An 18,466-nucleotide genomic window follows, 5' to 3' on the forward strand; every position below is an offset into this window, starting at 1 on the left:
AAGCCTTTTTAGGCATCTGACTGAAAACACACAAAATGTGTGCATCAATTGTTATTTTTTTCAAACGTCGCTCTTTTGCCGTGTCGAACTCAAATGATTTTCGCGCGACAAAAGTGCGGCATTACAACAAATCGGTGACAAACGTCGAATTTATTGAACTTATTCGCCGAACTTATACTAATTCAAAATGGCGACGAGGAAAAAGCCGTTGCTTAAGAGTCATGTGACATTGTTCCAGATCAGATTGTCATTACATCATAACGCCAAATCGAAGTATCAACACCGAGTTGCTACAAAACAAAGATACCGCACCAATCCCTTCTGTCAACTTCAAACAGTTATCTTTGTATTAATTTGTTCTAGTTTGAGTTTCGGATAGTGCTGAATAATAAGCCTCCAATGAAGATCCTTACTGATTACAATGGGTTGGAACCAAGTCAGCTACAAATGCGTCATCTGATCCTGAATACATATGGACCCGGGTGACAGAGCACTGTGGTGTAAAACAAAACAAAAATCACACGGTGTAGGTTTGTAATTTGACATAGGGTTGCCATCTTATGGTGAAATAGAAGTGGGCCGGGATACCCAACATTGAAACCATGAAGTTTACAATGGAATGGACATGCGTAATGCTTGTGGTCCTCACTCTAATGCACCCGATAGCATGTACTGGAGTCAATGATGATGACTTCGCTGCTAAAATGGAGATGGTGCAGAGAATGAGAAACATCAATGGCATGCCAGTCTTATACAATGCAAAGAGTGCCCAGAAAAGTGACACTCCGATTTGGGGCGTTGATGAAGTGGACGGTATATTTGATACGTTGCTGGAGCGAGCCGCGGCAATCAAGTCTACAGCACTGGTGGATCTTCTTAAACACTTTCGTAACTTGTGGAAGCCAAGTCAAGAAGATGTATTCAGAGACAGTGAATTCAATCCGGAGGAGACGATGCGTTATCTTGAGCAGGAGACTAAGATGTTGGTTGGGATCTGGGCTTTACAGAATGTGTCCAGAACTTGTTTGGATCACATGGAACGGTATCTGAGTGACTATTCGAATAGTGTTACATACGCGCGGCAAAGTGAGTATAAATTATGCTATTTAAATTTGTTCACATTCAGGCCAAAAAACATAACAATTTAAGCACTACGTCGTATTTATAGGGACACGTTGCATTGGATGAAAAGCGTTTGAAACCGTTTGTTATAAAATGCATTTGGTTAGAAAGATATGGTTAGAAAGATGTTTTGAAAGTAAAACCTTGATCCTAAGAAAATACGCCTCGTTTTCTTTATACGTTGTGAACTAACACGTTTTATACTATCAACAGCTTTCCATTGCTCTACCAAGTAAGTGTTTACGCTAACGGTTTTTGGGGGTTAGCAGTAGTGTTCAGCCTATTCACATTCAATCTTAAACAAATTTAGATTACTAACTTGTTTAGCAAAATGGAAGTTTCACTGACGATTTCATTTCGATCTCTTCTTGCCTACAGTGGTGCACTCCTACGGAGATTATCCAAGTCTTGAGAACCTCGAGTTTCTGTACACAACTAGCAGTCTGGGGAACATGGAGGAATGTCAGTTAACGAAGGAATGGAACCCAGATGCACCATTTGAAGCATCGTACTGCATCGTCATCTATCCATTGTTCGATACCGGTGTGGTAAGTAATACAGAGTGAGTCAAAAGAAGTTGACCGTGATTGGTGATTGTTTTTCAAAACAAACAAATTATAATAATTAACAATTGTGTTCCGGTGTTTTAGGTCAAGGGTCTCCAACATCAGAAGTTTCTAATACTTGTTTCTGGCTTAACTAACAACTTCGTTGTTTAAACATGAAATTGGCAAGCACACAACACTTTGAACAACACGTTTATTTGGATACTATGAGCAGATATTTTCACCCATGCAATTTAGATTTTCAGTTATTTTTTTTGACCCACCCACCCACATTTTCGAACTTTGTAATAATTGACTGTTATGAATGGCCCCAAGGCACTGTAGAAAAAAATATTAGATACAAGGTGCACAAAGAATAAAAAACAAACGTATTAGTTAAATGTTAAATAAGTGCGTCTTTTAAAGCAATCTTAAAATTAAAAATGGAATCAATGATATTTAAAATGTTCCGGGAGATTGTTCCAGGCAGTGTGAGCGAAGCTGTGTTCGCCAAATGACTTTTTTCGTCAAAACTGGTGGAACATATAAACATTTGTTCATTGGTCGGGAGAAAATAACGGGAAAACCCACCCTTGTATCCGCGCGTTACGGGAAAACTCACCCTTGTATCCGCGCGTTTCGCCGTGTCATGACTAGTGTTTAAAATAAATCCGTAATTCTCGCTATCGAGAATTGATATTGTTTTACTGTTTTCTCAAAAAGTAAAGCATTTCATGGTATAATATTTCAAGAAAAGTCTTTCACCACTACCTGATGTAAACCCTGTAAGTTATTTGTAAATCTGTGAACTTTTTTCTGTACCGAAAGTGTATAGTGGCTTTAATGCAAAAGAGTGAAAAGCACTCTTTGAAGAGCCAAATGAGGGACAATTCTTGTTCGAGTGGTGTTCCACTCTTTAAGATTGAAGTTTGCATGTTTTTGAATGATTTGGCACTCTGTCCTGGAGAGGAAGCCTGCTCAAAGAGTGAAATAACCACCACGCTTTTTAAAGAGCCATATGAGGGACAGCTCGAAATGTAAAGAGTGGTGTTTTTCACTCTTTTACATTAAAAGAATAAGTCTATATTTATAACCAACACTCTCTCTGGCTTATTAGAAGAAAAAAAAGACGAATGAAATGAGTTGATCATTCCTAAGTTGTGTCTATTTTAATAAAGGTACTCATTTTGCAAGCTATCCATGGAAATATATTTTAAACCATTTTCTACTTCATAAACAGATGATTATAGATTCAGTCAAGCATTAACATAATACTGTCGACCGTAAGTAGTCGGCCAAATACTCATATTTGTGTCAAATCTACCATTTTCAAAGCATAACATATTCATGAAATCAAAATTCGGAAGTAAACAAAAGTGGGGGGAAAAAACGGAAAAAAAAGGAAAAAACAAAAACCGCGACCGAGATTTTGCTTCTTTTACGGTCGGTCGGGATAGGGCAATCCAACATTTTTTGTTAGGCCTTACATGGACACAAATGACCTTCAGTAAAACAGGCAAGAATGGATCGACTTGTTTCATTCTTTGTTTTCAGATAGGCAAACAAAGAATGCTTGTTTGCTTCACTTGGGGTTTGAGTGTCAGTTATAGTGTTTCGTTTTCAAATCATGAATCTTGGTCAACTTCATTTGACTCGCCCTGTAGAAGTTTCTATGGCAACATCACAGCCCGAGTTTTTGCCAACCGAGATTAGAAACTATAGAAACTCATGAACGCAAAACAAAACACAGCTTGCGACTGTTTGTAGCAAAATAATTTTATTTGACTGAAAGTTTGCAAAAAACATGAAAACTTGGTAAAAACATGATGAACACGTTTAAAGGAACACGTTGCCTTGGATCGGTCGAGTTGGTCTTTGAAAAGCGTTTGGAACCATTTGTTATAAAATGCAAATGGTTAGATAGATAATTTAAAAGTAGAATATTATAATTCACACTAACATGCCTCGAAATTGCGTCCGATTCAAGGCAACGTTATGTTCCTTTAAATATTTTACTAACATTCGGCCGTCCATGCCAACAAACTCGCGGTTTGTTTTACCAACAAAAGAACGGTAAAATAACGTTTGCAATACGAACATTATAATCATTCACATCATATATAATAAGTTGTAAATGGGTTTTGTATATTTAATTTTGTAAATAATTTTTTGTTTTAGTATGTGGTGACGGGACTTTGTGTACCCGCCTCATGCAGTGCTACTGATCTGTATCAAATGACTGAAGGAATCCCACGTGAGTATTAACTCAATATATATAATCAATTGATTTCAGTTAAAGGAACACGTTGCCTTGGATCGGACGAGTTGGTCTATGAAAAGCGTTTGTTACCGTTTTTTTTTTTTTATAAAATGCGTATGGTTGGAAAGATGTTTTAAAAGTAGAATACAATGACCCACACAAACATGCCTCGAAATTGCACGGCTTTCTTTTTACCTCGTCGACTAACACGGTCAGCCATTTATGGGAGTCAACATGTTGACGCCCATAAATGGCCGACCGTGCTTAGCTCGGACAGTAAAAGGAAAACCACGCAATTTCGAGGCATGTTTGTGTAGATCATTGTATTCTACTTTTACAACATCTTTCTAATCATATGCATTTTATACCAAACGGATACAAACGCTTTTCAAAGACCAACTCGACCGATCCAAGGTGTTCCTTTAAAGGCACTAGACACCTTTTGTAACTATCAAAGGCCAGTCTCCTCACTTGGTGTATCTTAACAGACCATTAATCATTGTTCTTTCTTTATTCTCTTGCAAACTCGACAACCAATCATTGTCAAAATCTTCACATATTTGTTTTGTGTGCATAATGTTTGGTTACACCAAGTTATTGCAGTATACTGGTATTTGACGTTATTTTACTAAAAGTGGCCGCCGCCTCTAAGACCACATGCCTGCGGGAAAATGTTTTTTTTCTGCTAGTTAATTATTGTTTACGTTTTTATTCCAGTTGCTGGCCCAGAATTGATATATAATTGTGTGGCTCCATACCCATGGAACGCTGGTGCTATCGCCACATTGTAAGTATCAACATCTCTTCATTATATCGTTGCAGTACCCTCTGCAAACATAGGATTCGAACTGCCTCTAGCTACCGGGCAATCTCGGTAGTCTGGTTGGTAAGACACTGTTCTAGAATTGCAAGGGTCGTGGGTTCGAATCCCACCCGAGTAACCGTAAGCACACGAAAAGGCATGCTAACCAGTCGGTGCTTACCGCACGAAAATAAATAACGTCACAATGCAAATCCACGGTAAACACGCAATTTGGCCGCCCAATTTTTCTGGGCATAAGCAACTTGTTACCGTAAAGCAGCGCTATGAAATTGGGCCCAGGTGTCGATTTCTCAAAGCACTAACATAAGCACTATATAAATTATATGTATTATAATAACTGTTTCGGTGCTTTTTAAAATAAAATCAGCATTTTGGATGATTGTGTTGTATCATTACAGGTGCATCTGCTGTGGTTTCCTGCTAATAGTTATAATCGGCACTCTGTACCACGTTACTGCTCACAAAAACATCCAATATACCATGTCGCTAACCATGGAAGTAATCAAGGAAGCAATAAAGAAACGACACGTTGAGGTTAGTTTGGCACTTTCTTAAAGGCACTGGACTCCTTTAGTATCAGTATTGGACTCAACTGGTCACCGAAGTTGCAAGATTAATGAAAGAAAAAATACCCTTGTTGCACAAATTTGTTGTGTGCTTTCAGCAGATGCCCAATTGTACAGGGCTGCTTAAAGGAACACGTTGCCTTGTATCGGTCGAGTTGGTCTATTAAAAGCGTTTGAAACCAATTGTTATGAAATGCATATGGTTAGAAAGATGTTTTAAAAGTAGAATATAATGATCCACACAAGTATCACTCGAAACTGCACGGTTTTCTTTTTACGTCGTGAACTATCACGGTCGGCCATTTATGGGAGTCAAAATTTTGACTCCCATAAATGGCCGACCGTGTTAGTCGACAGGGTAAAAAGAAAACCACGCAATTTTGAGACATATTTGTGTAGATCATTGTATGTTACTTTTACAATATCTTTCTAACCACATACATTTTACAACAAACGGTTGCAGAACGCTTTTCAAAGACCAACTCGACCGATCCAAGGCAACGTGTTCCTTTAAGAAAAAAATATTGCTTAATAAGTTCATGCTTAGCAGAATTGAGCAGGATACCAGATACAAATTGTACATATAAAATGGCAGTTTTGGTTAGCAAAGTTATGCTGTGCTTAGCTACCTTTGTGCTGCAGCTCTATGAAGTTAGGGTAAGGTAGGACATAATGTTTCTATGCAATGATCCTTCATAGTTTTCATCCTTAGTAATGCTCCAATTGTTTTTGTCCATGTCACGTTACAGAACGTTTATGAGTCCGCTCTTACTACTGATGACGCTGAGGAGGTTAAAGGAGTCGATATGGTCAAAAGCAAGGATCAGTCTGAACCGGAACTTCAGAATGGAAAGGGCGCCACCAATGGACATGCTATGCACGTTGAGATGGTTGAAAGCAACGAACACTTCATTGTTGATACAGATGCAGCCAGAAAAAGGTTGAATAAATTAGGTAAGATCTTGTACTTTTTAAACTAAGTGAACCCCTTTGACCAGTAGTCTCACTTGGTAGATCTCGGCATAATGTGCATAGAATAACAAACCTGTGAAAAATGTTGACTCAATTGGTCTTCAAATGGCAAGATCTTATCAAAGAAAAACTACCCTCGTTGCACACAGTTGTGTGTCTCCAGATGAATATCAGTGCTTCAGGCCTGAACTATTTAAACGTTTGAGAGAAAAAAATCCCTCCTGAAAAACTACGGTACTTTAAATGGAGCCGTTTCTCACAATGTGTTATACATGTACTATCAATCAATCTCCAATACTCGTCACCAAGTAAGTTTGTATGCTAACAATTCATATTAATTGAGTAATTACCAATAGTCTCCTGTGCTTTTAATACATTATCATGTGTATACTTGAACAGCGTCATTAGTCATTTTATTAATCATATTTTGTTATATTTTGTTCAGGGTTTATCGACACACTCTTAATGGGGTTCTCGTCCATCAGAAACGGCTCTAAGATCTTGAATACTGAACAGACTGCGGGAAGTCTAGCTTGTCTGAATGGTATTCGTGTCCTCAGTATGTTCTGGATTATTCTAGGCCACACCTTCAGCTTCCAGCTTGGTTTCATGGGTAAGTCTTACTATTTGATACAATCCAAAACAGTGCTCTGGTAAAAGCTATCTTTTTCCTCCCCCCGGAGAACTTGCACACACACACTATTTTATCTATACTCTTGGGTGGGAGTCTTCAAGAAGTGCCAGGAGAAATTGTCATTTAAACTTTTTAGTATATTATAAGAGTCTTACTTCCACACTGCCTCCTCAACTTTGGAATGTTTTTAATTATGCCGCCACTGCCAACTCATACAACACCAGATCGGGCTCACAAGGTAATCTAGTTCCCTCACTGCCTAAAACCACAACCAACTCAGAAAAACGGAAATTTGCTGCTCGTGGGGTCAACTCATTTAACCAACTGCCCATTATACTAAAAAATCCCTTGCCATGCACTGGTAGCAAGTTTTAAAATACAGTCCAAGAATTTGTAATGGATGGGGAATGTGGTACTTTTTGTGGCTGCACGAGATTTTTAACCTTTGTCTTTATTGTTTATTTTGCTTAGTTGTAAAGATTTTGTGCTGTTGTCATAAATCCGTAGTCTTTATTTAAATTTGTTTTTTTTTCTATTTTTAATTTTGCTATTAATAATATGTTTATTTTAAATTGTGATATAAATAAAATTTTAACATTTTAATGTGTTAGCAGTTGCTGGGTACCTCTGAAAAACATTGGTTCACTAAGAGGTTTCCCCAGGGTAAATAAAAATTAAAATAAAATAAAATAAATCAAGTCAAATGAGACAATGTCCTTTTAAGCTCCGTTGGTCTATGCAGGCGATTATGTCCCATTGAGATTCTGTCCCCCATTATGGCAAACTGTGTACAAATTTCATCTGTTAGCGCCCTCTTTTGAAACATTCTCCTCCAGCCTATGTTGATTTCCTATATGGGGACAGATTTTCCCTTTCGCTCGGCCCCAACGGCCAGTCTATCCAGGACCGCTGGGATGGGCTAATCGCTTGCACAGATTCTTGTTCAGGAAGTACGTCATGTGTACAGTGCATAGAAATATGGTGCAGTGTGAGTGTGATGCATGATGGGACTGCGCATTATTGCACCAATGACAGTGCATGATACGTTTGCCCATCCCAGCGCCTTTAGTTAAAGCAAGGCGCTGGGGACGAGCGAAATTTTCCCTGGGACACCGGTATACCGTTCATGTTGGAGTTAATTGACCGAGCAATCTTGGACACTGGCTCTCGACCAACTTAGATATCTAGTTGACGGTCTCCCTTATATTTGGTCATAATAATATAATTCATACATTTATATTGTGCCCATCTTTGTTAGGGGGGGGGGGTGGTGGCCAAAATAATTTGGTTTTACAACGTTTGTGTTTGATATTTTTTGTTTACAACTTCTGTGCTTGATATTCTGTTTTTACAACTTCTGTGTTGGATATTCTTTGTTTACAACTTCTGTGTTTGATGTTCTTTGTTTACAACTTCTGTGTTTAATACTCTTTTGTTACAGCTTTTGTGTTTGATATTATTTTGTTACACTGTTGGTGTTTGATATTCTCTTGCTGCAGCTTTTGTGTTTAGTATTCTTAGTTTACAACTTCTGTTTTTTGTATTCTTTTGTTACAGCGTTTGTGCTGATATTCGTTTTTTACACTTATGGTGTTTGATATAACTTGTTACAACTTTTGAGTTTGATTATATTTTGTTACAGCTTTTGTGTTTGACTCTTTGGTAACAACGTTTGTGTTTGATACTTGTTGACTACAACTTACTTTTGTCTTCGATATGCTTTTGTTACAGCTTTTGTGTTTGATTTTCTTTGTGACAACGTTTGTGTTTGATATTACTTGTTACAACTTTTGTGATTAATATTCTTTCGATACAACGTTTGTATTTGATAATCTTTGGTTAAAACTTTTGTGTTTGTTATTCTTTTGACAGATGACTATAGGTATCCAATCGATGTGATTTTCCCCTCGTTTTCGTTTTGCGTCATCGTGAACTCTACGGTCTCTGTTGATGTTTTCTTCATGCTTAGGTACTATTATAAGGCTAAACTTGTCTCTCTTCCGTCCATAGGCTGATTACTACAAGCCTCTTTTTTCAAATCGGATTCCATACTATTAATTTTCGTTGACTGTTTAATTCTTAAACTACTCTGTTGCGCTACTACATGTTGTATGCATTCTGTAATGATGTGGTTTTTACAGTAAGGACGTAATGTGACTTGAATTGAGAACAAAATTGTAATGGTTGTAAGATTCGTAAGGAAGATCATAATATGGTACACAGGCGTTTAGCAGCAAATAGATTGCCTATGGCGTCATTGACCGCCATCTTGAATGTAACACAATACGCCTCTCTTAATATTTATGCATGAGGTACGTCACAATGCTAATTCAAAACGAGGCGATGGGCGCAGCCACTGCAGGTGATGGGGAACGTGCGCCCATAGCCTCATTTTGGGTAAGAATTATGACGTAATGCATAAATATTAAGAGAGGCGTATGGAACAGTGAACGCATGTACGCGCTGCGCAGGACTCTCAGCCAATGATGGTCTTTCACGGGGTTCTCGTTTCATCAAAGATGGCGGCCAATACAAGGGGCGGACACCTCTGTTCTAACGACTGCTTCTGTCTCCCGGCCCGAAGTATTCAATTCAGAATTCAAATTGGGAACCGATTTCCATCAATGGGCAGGCCAAGTAAGAATCATACGGTAGAGACACTTGTTTCTAGTCCTTGAGCAGGATACTTTTCTATAAATACTTCTCTTCACCCAGGGGTATAAATGCGTAACTGCGAGCGTTGGAGGCTGAATATTGGGCTTGACAAAATCTTCGGGCCGATTCTGTGTTGCCCAAGTTGTGTACTCCCCAGATAGGTGAAGATTAAAGGGGTGTTATTGGTACATTGGCCAGGGGATGCTACTAAATGTAAAGCGCATTGAGACTTATTAAAAAATGTACTATATAAAAACTGTTTAATATTTTATAATAATATTAATAATAATTACAACATTTATAGAGCGCTAAATACGGATGTTTTCTTAAGCGCTATAACCAGATTGACAAAACAGATGGGTTTTAAGTTGAGATTTGAAAGTTGATTGGAAAGGCCCGATCGCCATAGCGTGTCATGGTGCGGGGTCCCGGGGAAAGCTGGAAATGAGTAGGGTACCGGTAGATGGCCTTAGCTTTCGTTTCAAACCGGACCTTCTTCAGAGGCATAACCAAGTACACCAAATACATATCCATTTATAGAAAAAAAAGAGGGGAAAGGGACTAAGGGAAGGATCCAAAAGAAAACAAAAAACGGCAAAATGATAGCCAATCAAGGTGTTTTTTTTAGAAACAATTGGTGGCTAAGAACAAATAATATGAGTAACGTGGTGAGGGCAAAGGATGTTCAGTATGAAAGGATGGATTACTGGACCATAAAGTGGTAAATGTGTTGTTCGATAACAATGCAGGGAAACATGAAAGGGTAGGATTAGAACTAGTTAAAGGCAGCGGACACTATTAGTAATTACTCAAAATAATTATTAGCATAAAACCTCTCTTGGTAACGAGTAATGGGGAGAGGTTGATGGTTTAAAACATTGCGAGAAACGGCTCCCTCTGAAGTGACATAGTTTTCGAGAATTGAAAGTTATTTTTAACGAATTTGATTTCAAGACCTCAGATTTAGAATTTGAGGTACCGAAATCAACCATCTAAACGCACAATACTTTGTGTGACAAGGGTGTTTTTTCTTATTATATCGCAACTTTGACGACCAATCGAGCTCAAATTTCAAAGGTTTTTGTTTTATGCATAATTATTATGTTGCGATACACCAAGTGTGAAGACTGGACTTTGAAAATTACCAATAGTGTCCAGTGTCTTTAGTAACTTTTTTTTTTTAAACATTGCATGTCATTGTTATTAATTAATTTTTAATTGTTTGTTTGCATCAACAGCGGACTGCTTCTGACTTACCTAACACTGAAACACATGAAGAAAGTTAATGGAAAGATGAACTGGTTCATCTTCTACTTCCATCGGCTGTGGCGAATCACCCCCACGTACATGATAGCATTGGCCATATGGGCATCTCTGGCCATACATATGGGCGAGGGACCACTCAAGACGTCCTTCTTTGAGGATGTGGCGGATCTATGCAGGGAGCGATGGTGGACACATCTGCTGTACATCAACAACTTGTACCCATTCCCCGGTGATCTTAATGCGTCGGTATGATCTCAAAATGTTCTGTCCGTATATCGGTATTGTTCATGTCTGTCCTTTTATGTCCGTATATATCTGTTTTAGTCGTTAAAGACACTAGACACTATTGGTAATTGTCAAAGACCAGTCTTGGTAATTGTCAAAGACCAGTCTTCTCAATTGGTGCGTCTCAAAATATGCATAAAATAACAAACCTGTGAAAATTTTAGCTCAATCGGTCGTCGAAGTTGCGAGATAATAGTGAAAGGAAAAAACCCTTGTCACACGAAGTTGTGCGCTTTCAGGTGAATGATTTCGACCTCTAATTTTAAATCTGAGGTCTCAAAATCAAATTCGTGGATAATTACTCCTTTTAAAAAAACTACATTACTTTACAGGTAGCTGTTTCTCACAATGTTGTTGTATACTATCACTACCAACCTCTCACCATTACTCGTAATCAAGAAAGGTTTTAGGATAATTATTATTTTGAGTAGTTACCAATAGTGTACACTGCCTTTAAAACAATAATCTATTGTTGTTTGTCTAAAGGATTGTCGCGTGTTTTTTTTTTTTTTTTTTTTAACTGATTTTCTTTTTAGGATTAAATTGTCTACCCGGTGCCCAGTTGCTTTCCGGAGCTGCAATTTGTGTTTTTTAATAATGTTTCGATTATGATTGTTTGAATGAGTTATTTTGAATTGAACCTTGATTTATTTTGTTTTCGCTTGAAAACAACAAACATTTTTAACCTGATTTATATCGTTTTGTTATCACAGTGTATGGGCTGGGCCTGGTACTTGGCAAATGATATGCAGTTCTTCATCATCAGTCCATTCATCCTGTATCTTTTGTATAAGTAAGTATCTAGTTCTCCTGAAGACGAGCAGAGTACACTGTTCGAAACGTTGAGATCAAACCGGCTAAGTCAAAGCCAGCACTCACACAAAAGAGATTTACACATGGTTGTACCCACAAGTTTACTATTTATTTACAGTTTCTTCCTTTTTCTCCACACCATGCAAAGCTTCAAGCAATACTTATTCAGCAACAGTTTCAACCATTATTATTAAAATACGATTTTGTATCTACTACTTTCATGTCAATGCATTGTTACTGTAACAGTTGTAACTACTGTCTTTATTTCAATGTATGTTTACTGTTGTATCTACTGTCTTTATGTCAATGTTTGTTTTTTTTCAGTTGTACCTACTGTCTTTATGTCACTGCATTTTACTGTTGTATCAACTATTTTTTAAGTCACTGCATTTTTACTGTTGTATCTACTGTCTTTATGTCATTGCATTGTTGTATCTACTGTCATTATGTCATTGCATTTTTACTGTTGTATCTACTGTTTTTATGTCATTGCATTTTTACTGTTGTATCTACAGTCTTTCTGTCATTGCATTTTTACTGTTGTATCTACTCTCTTTATGTCAATGCATTTGTACTGTTGTATCTACTGTCTTTATGTCAATGCATTTTTACTGTTGTATTTACAGTCTTGATGTTAATGCATTTTTACTGTTGTATCTACTGTCTTTATATTGAATTTTTACTGCTCGGGAAATCCTATTTAAAGGGTCTTGTTTTTTTCATACTTTGGGATTGTGGTATTTCTTTGCTTTTTACGAGTTGTTAGCTTTTTGGTCATTGTCTAATATATGTCTGTAATGCATTTTGTAGTGTGTACATTTATGGAAAAAACGCAATATAAATCAATAAAGTATTCTCATTGATTATTGTTGATGTTGCATTTAATAGTAACATTGTTTTTTTTTCAGGAAGCCTAAGATTGGAATGATAGTGATTGCGACATTGTGCCTTGGATCATTTGGCATCACGGCCTACCTTGCTACTTACTATGGGTCACCCGTATGGAACCACCCGTAAGTATTGTAAAAAATGTGTTACCACTTCATTAGAAAAAAAACGTACAATGGGAGACTTGTGGACGCTAGGTGGCAGCAGACTTACCAGGTAAGTTTCCAATGTTTACGTAGTTCTGAGCGTGCGCACATGAACGAGAACAATGGATTTTACCAGGTAAGTCTGCTGCCACCAAGCGTCCCAAAAGTCTCCCATTGCTTCCAACCGATAAAAGCAACATTTTTATTCAAGCCAACCCCACACCCTCAAAAGCTGGATCGGACTAATGTTTACAAATCATTTGGGGCAAATATGATTGATATTCTAACGTTTTTCACGTCGCCGTGACATGGAGTCAAAAATACGTTTCTCACAAAACCTTGATGACGCGCTCTCCACCAATAGGAATAGCGAAACTGTCTGAGGTATTATGAATGTTATTTTATGCATATGATGAGATACACCAAGTGAAAAGACTGGACTTTACAATTACCAAAAGTGTCTAGTGTCTTTAAGGGTTGATTCGGGCACATGTTACTTGCACAACGCATTCACACCTTTTTCTGTTTGTGTTTTTAACCTATTTTAGAGCCTACAACAACAACACACAAGTTGTATACGGAAATCCAAATGCTGATGTCATATATGGAAAACCATATTGTCGCATTCCAGCGTACTTGGTAGGCATGGTAGCCGGCTATATATTCTACAAACAGCATGGAAAACCAGTCAAGATGAGCAAGGTACGTGCTTTTTGGGGAATAACAGAAACAAAATTGCAAACAGTGAAATCCTTGTATTTGGCAAAGAAGCAACAATGATTTTGCAAAAGCTGGGGGTATGTGCAACTTCTAAAGATCACATTCTCCGCCATAGGTGCAAGCGCCGATTTTTTTTTAATTTCTAATTATTGTATTTTTTAACATATTATTTGACTTTTGCATGTGCGTTTTTTTTTTGTTTTTTTTTTTTAACTTCGCTCCATATTTTAATAAACCATTTTGTATTCAATTAAATTGAAATACGCTTGACGTAAGCACATCATTCCCTGTGTCCACAAGCGCTGATCATTTGCTTACGGTATTAAGCAGAGCCATGAAATTGGGCCATAGTAATCTTGTATGCATTTGTGCCTTGTTCCTTCTCCTAAACTCCGCCCTCAGTGTTGTTCCATACCACCTTTATTTTAGTTTTATTAAGACTTGTTTTCCTTTCTTTCTTTTTGCTGTAATCTTTCCGTGTATAGTCTGGCATTACAAAACAAGCCTTCCTGTGGCTTTTATGCAAATGCCCCTATTCTGACTGTATTGGACTTATATAGTTGTGTTTTAACAAAATATATTTGAGTGTTAATTGAAGTTAATTTGTAGATTACACTTGTATTTGTTATTGTATTATGTGAAAAAGGCATTGAGAGTTCTCCCAGAACTGAAATGCGCTCTGTAACATAATATTATTACTATTTCTTTTTTTTATAGTAGTAGTATTGTATAAACTTTAGACGGGTGCTTTATCGGAACAGAAAAAAAATTAAAAGTTCACAGATTTACAAATAACTTACAGGGTTTACAGATTGTTAATGGTGAAAGACTTCTCTTGATATATTGTTCCATGAATTGCTTTACTTTTTGATAAAGAATTAACACTATAAATTTTCGATATCGAGAATTACGGATTTATTTTAAACATGACACGGCGAAATGTGCGGAAACAAGGGTGAGTTTTCCCGTTATTTTCTCCCGACTCCGATGACCGATTGAGAATAAATTTTCACAGGTTTGTTATTGTATATATAAGTTGTGATACACGAAGTGTGGGCCTTTGGAGAACACTGTTTACAGAAAGTGTCCAATGGCTTTAACAAAGGCGTACTTTCATTGATTTACAGTTCCTCAATGGATTTTTATGGGTACTGGCCACTGGGGTAGCCCTGGGCGTGTTATTTGGTCCGTACAGACAACCTGGGAACGAGTTTCCACAATACGCCTCGGTCCTTTATTTGGTCTTCTCCCGGTTCAGCTTTGCGGTTGCTGTCGCATGGGTGGCTTTTGCTTGTGTCTTCGGATACGGAGGTAAGTGGTACGGAGGTTTATAGGCACTGGACACTATTGGTAATTACTAACAACTTTTTAACCTTAATTGTTAATCAAACCTTACTTGGAACGAGTAATGGAGAGCTATTGGTAGTATGAAGCATTGTGAGAAACGGCGCCCTCTGAAGTAAACGTGGTTTTTGAGAAAGAGGTAATTTCTCACTCACTTAACGACTTCAGCTGCTGTATTTTATTGTGCATCTGAAAGCACAAACATGTTTGCAACAAAGGTGTGTTTTTTCTTTCATTATTCTCTCGCAACTTCGATGAGCAGAAAGCACTTACTCCCCTAGCCCTACATAGGACACTTCATCTGTGCTGAACGTCGTACAATACGAAAGTGTATGCCGCCAGGGCTAATACTCCCCAAGTTAATTTGTAGCATTAATTATCAGCGTTTCTATTTTGACAGGACCGGTAAATGCTTTTCTGAGCTGGGGGTTTTGGGCTCCTCTAAGCCGCATAACCTTCGGTGCCTACCTCCTCCATCCAACATTGATCTACGTCATCTACCTTACAGCAAAGTCGTTTTACCACGTCACTTACATGCAATATGTGAGTATAGGCCTACTGTTGTTTTTGTTGTGGGTTCATTAGATTTCGTTTCCAGTTATTATTTCCTTGACCTGTTCTTGATTGTCATTGACTTATAATTGTGCTGAATTTGGTTGCTACTCTCCTGTTTTCACCAATCATGGAAATAAATGTTGATTGATTTTAATTGAATTGAATTGAATTAAATATGGATTGCTGGTGGGGAGTTTTGTATAGGGTGTCTTGGCCGAGTGGTTTAGAGCATCGAATTCAAGGTCTGGCGGCTTAAAGTCATTGTAGTGTTGGATCGTGACACTTGTCTCCCTATAACAATAAATGATTTTCTTAATATTCGTTTAGTTTGAATAATTGTCCAGATAATTGCCTCCTATATATTAAACTGTAACCTCATCTAATTGTTTTGAATATTTAATTAATTGTTATCTTTAATTTTGCTCATCTACCAATGACCACTGACAGACAGACACTGATTGACAGTTGACATTGCCAATTGACAACTATAATTGACAGACAATATTATTGACAGACAGACATTGTTTTATGACATACAAACTTTGTTGTAAAACAAGGATGCTGGTATAGTGTTACACTTTTTATATTGACCAAACCACTTTCCCATGCTGATTGACCACCCCTCTGCGACGGTGGTATGGTCCATCGTAGGATATCATGACATACCAGTTTGTACGATTTGATTATAGTCTTGTCTCTGACTTGCACTATTTTCCATAAACTTGTGTTTTGTCGATCGACCTTTGGTCACATTTCTATTTTGCAAAACTTATAAGCATAATATTTTTAAAGTGCTTGCTACATTTATGGGTATCATGTTTTGATCAGTTTAGAATAATCAAATGTTTTTACTAAAAGTACATTCATTAACTGGAATATGTTTTTGGACGCTAAAATATTTACATGTTTTTTAAGCTGTGTTTTGAACATCTAGTTATCTTTCAATTCGGAGAGACAGTCATTTTAATTTGAAATATCACTAGTAGTTTAGTTTGTAACGAACCTACAGTAAGGCCTAAGTATAGATTCGTTTCGAATGTATAAGCAAATTAGGCCTAAGTGTTAAATGTGGTTTCGTAAAATGTTCACTCTCATCATTAGAGTGACATCTAAGAAATAGTTAAGAATCAGAGTACAGTACTAGTCAATCGACATATTGGTACTTTTGAACTTTAATTGTTCGTCCATTTTCATATAAATTTTATTGTATGAGCTTAAAATATTTTAAAAATTGTCTCGTATTGCTTGTTCATATCTGTTAACAGCACATGGATGCCGATGCTTTCTGCGCTTTATAAATGGTGGTTATTATTATTAGTAGTATAAAAGTTTGATATTGATTGTTTTTACAACTCTCTCTTTTCAGGCCCTGACCTTCATTTCGAATACTGTGGTCTCCTACTTTGCTGCCTTCCTGCTCTCGCTGTTTGTGGAGGGACCGGTCATGAGCATCGAGAAAGCTCTGCTCGGTGGTGTTGGAAAGAAAAAGATAAAATAAATTCTGCAATCACAGAAAGATGGAGAAGTTGTCATTGTCATTTTACGGCACTAATAGGTGTCCTATTAAACTTGGATGACAAGTAATGTGATCGCTGATCTTTCACGAAGAGACCCATACTAGAGTTTATAGCAGTCTTGGAAATCGTATACCTGGAGTTTAAAGTGTTTTTTTTTTACCACGATACAAAGGCTAAGGGCCCGGTCCCACTGCAGTGATAACGAGAACGACAACGATAACTATACGCAGAGAGAACGCATTCCATTGGTTGGATGAGCGTGTGCGTATTTTGCGTGGAGCAATTCGACCAATAGAATGCGTTCTCTTTGCGTCGTGATCGTTATCGTTTTCAGTGGGACCGGGCCTTAACACCCTCAACACCCCCCCCCCACCCCCCACCCCCATCAGAGGGTCTGCAGAAGAGTGGTTTTTACAAACATTACCCATAAATTCGTTTTATACTTCGACTCTTTAACTTCATTTTGCTAAAAAAATTGTTCCACCTTCATTTCAACCAAAATCATTTATGAAAACATAGTAAATCATTTAGTAGTAGTAGTTGTAACATTTTCATTGTTTATACAAAACATTCAATTTGGTTGCTACGGGCAAAATTTCATTGATTTTACACACACAAAATACAGTTAAAGCGTGAAAATTACAGACAGAGCATGCAAATTGGGTCTCACATTAATAAAGGAACATACAAATTCACAAAAGCAGACTACTTAGTGTTTAATGTATAGACGATGTGACCTCTGACGACACTCGAAAACCATAACATGATTCGCGCGCATACCGCCGGGCAAAACCTTTGTGTTTTGGCAGCCAGCTAGAAAGTGTATGCAATCTTACCATGATTACGTGTCTTTTTGCCCGGCGAAGCATGACGTATACAGTGTTTTGTCAACAGAGGGAGGTTTGAATGTAAACATAGGTCACATCGTCTATAGAAAAATATTACTGGAAAACATTAAAAACTGAAACACAGTTTTCGTTTAGAAGTTTGACCATGTAAGGAATTGTACTATCAGCATGCCGCAGAGTTACAGACAGAATTAGTTAAGACAGCTCAAATAATATGTTATTTTACATCTGCCTTTTGATCTTTCTAGGGTATACTTTTAAACCTTCTATTATCGTACCTTTTTTCTCTGTTGCCCTAAACTGTTTTTAATTTCGGTACTTTGTTTTGGTGTTATGTGTCAAAGGCTAAAGAGATTTTCTTTGTGGTAACAATAAAGTTGTAATGAGTTGTGTAACATTGCACTGTGAATGTATGATAATAAATGTTTTTGTATGCGTGTAATGGGGGGGGGGGGTGCAGGTGTATGGGGCTGGTTTGATCGCAAACTGGGAAGACGAAGAGAAAAG

General features: G+C 37.5%; 1 protein-coding gene across 2 annotated transcripts in view; it reads left to right on the plus strand.

Annotated features, from left to right (window-relative positions):
• LOC139949647 (O-acyltransferase like protein-like) overlaps window positions 1-18,358 on the plus strand; it is a 25,303-nt gene extending 6,945 nt beyond the window's left edge. For both annotated transcript variants that reach the window (XM_071948100.1, XM_071948101.1), the window contains exons 3-17: window positions 364-1,086; window positions 1,501-1,670; window positions 3,846-3,921; window positions 4,645-4,714; window positions 5,149-5,284; window positions 6,066-6,270; window positions 6,734-6,901; window positions 8,795-8,891; window positions 10,816-11,089; window positions 11,842-11,921; window positions 12,850-12,954; window positions 13,524-13,677; window positions 14,823-15,006; window positions 15,440-15,582; window positions 16,961-18,358. In XM_071948100.1, the coding sequence (XP_071804201.1) occupies window positions 603-1,086; window positions 1,501-1,670; window positions 3,846-3,921; window positions 4,645-4,714; window positions 5,149-5,284; window positions 6,066-6,270; window positions 6,734-6,901; window positions 8,795-8,891; window positions 10,816-11,089; window positions 11,842-11,921; window positions 12,850-12,954; window positions 13,524-13,677; window positions 14,823-15,006; window positions 15,440-15,582; window positions 16,961-17,092 (2,478 nt within the window). In that variant the 5' untranslated portion in view covers window positions 364-602 and the 3' untranslated portion in view covers window positions 17,093-18,358. The remainder of the gene's footprint in view (window positions 1-363; window positions 1,087-1,500; window positions 1,671-3,845; window positions 3,922-4,644; window positions 4,715-5,148; window positions 5,285-6,065; window positions 6,271-6,733; window positions 6,902-8,794; window positions 8,892-10,815; window positions 11,090-11,841; window positions 11,922-12,849; window positions 12,955-13,523; window positions 13,678-14,822; window positions 15,007-15,439; window positions 15,583-16,960) is intronic.
• Window positions 18,359-18,466: the final 108 nt, after the last annotated feature.

The sequence above is a fragment of the Asterias amurensis genome, chromosome 17, assembly GCF_032118995.1.
Source record: "Asterias amurensis chromosome 17, ASM3211899v1".
Classification (NCBI taxonomy): Eukaryota; Metazoa; Echinodermata; class Asteroidea; order Forcipulatida; family Asteriidae; genus Asterias; species Asterias amurensis.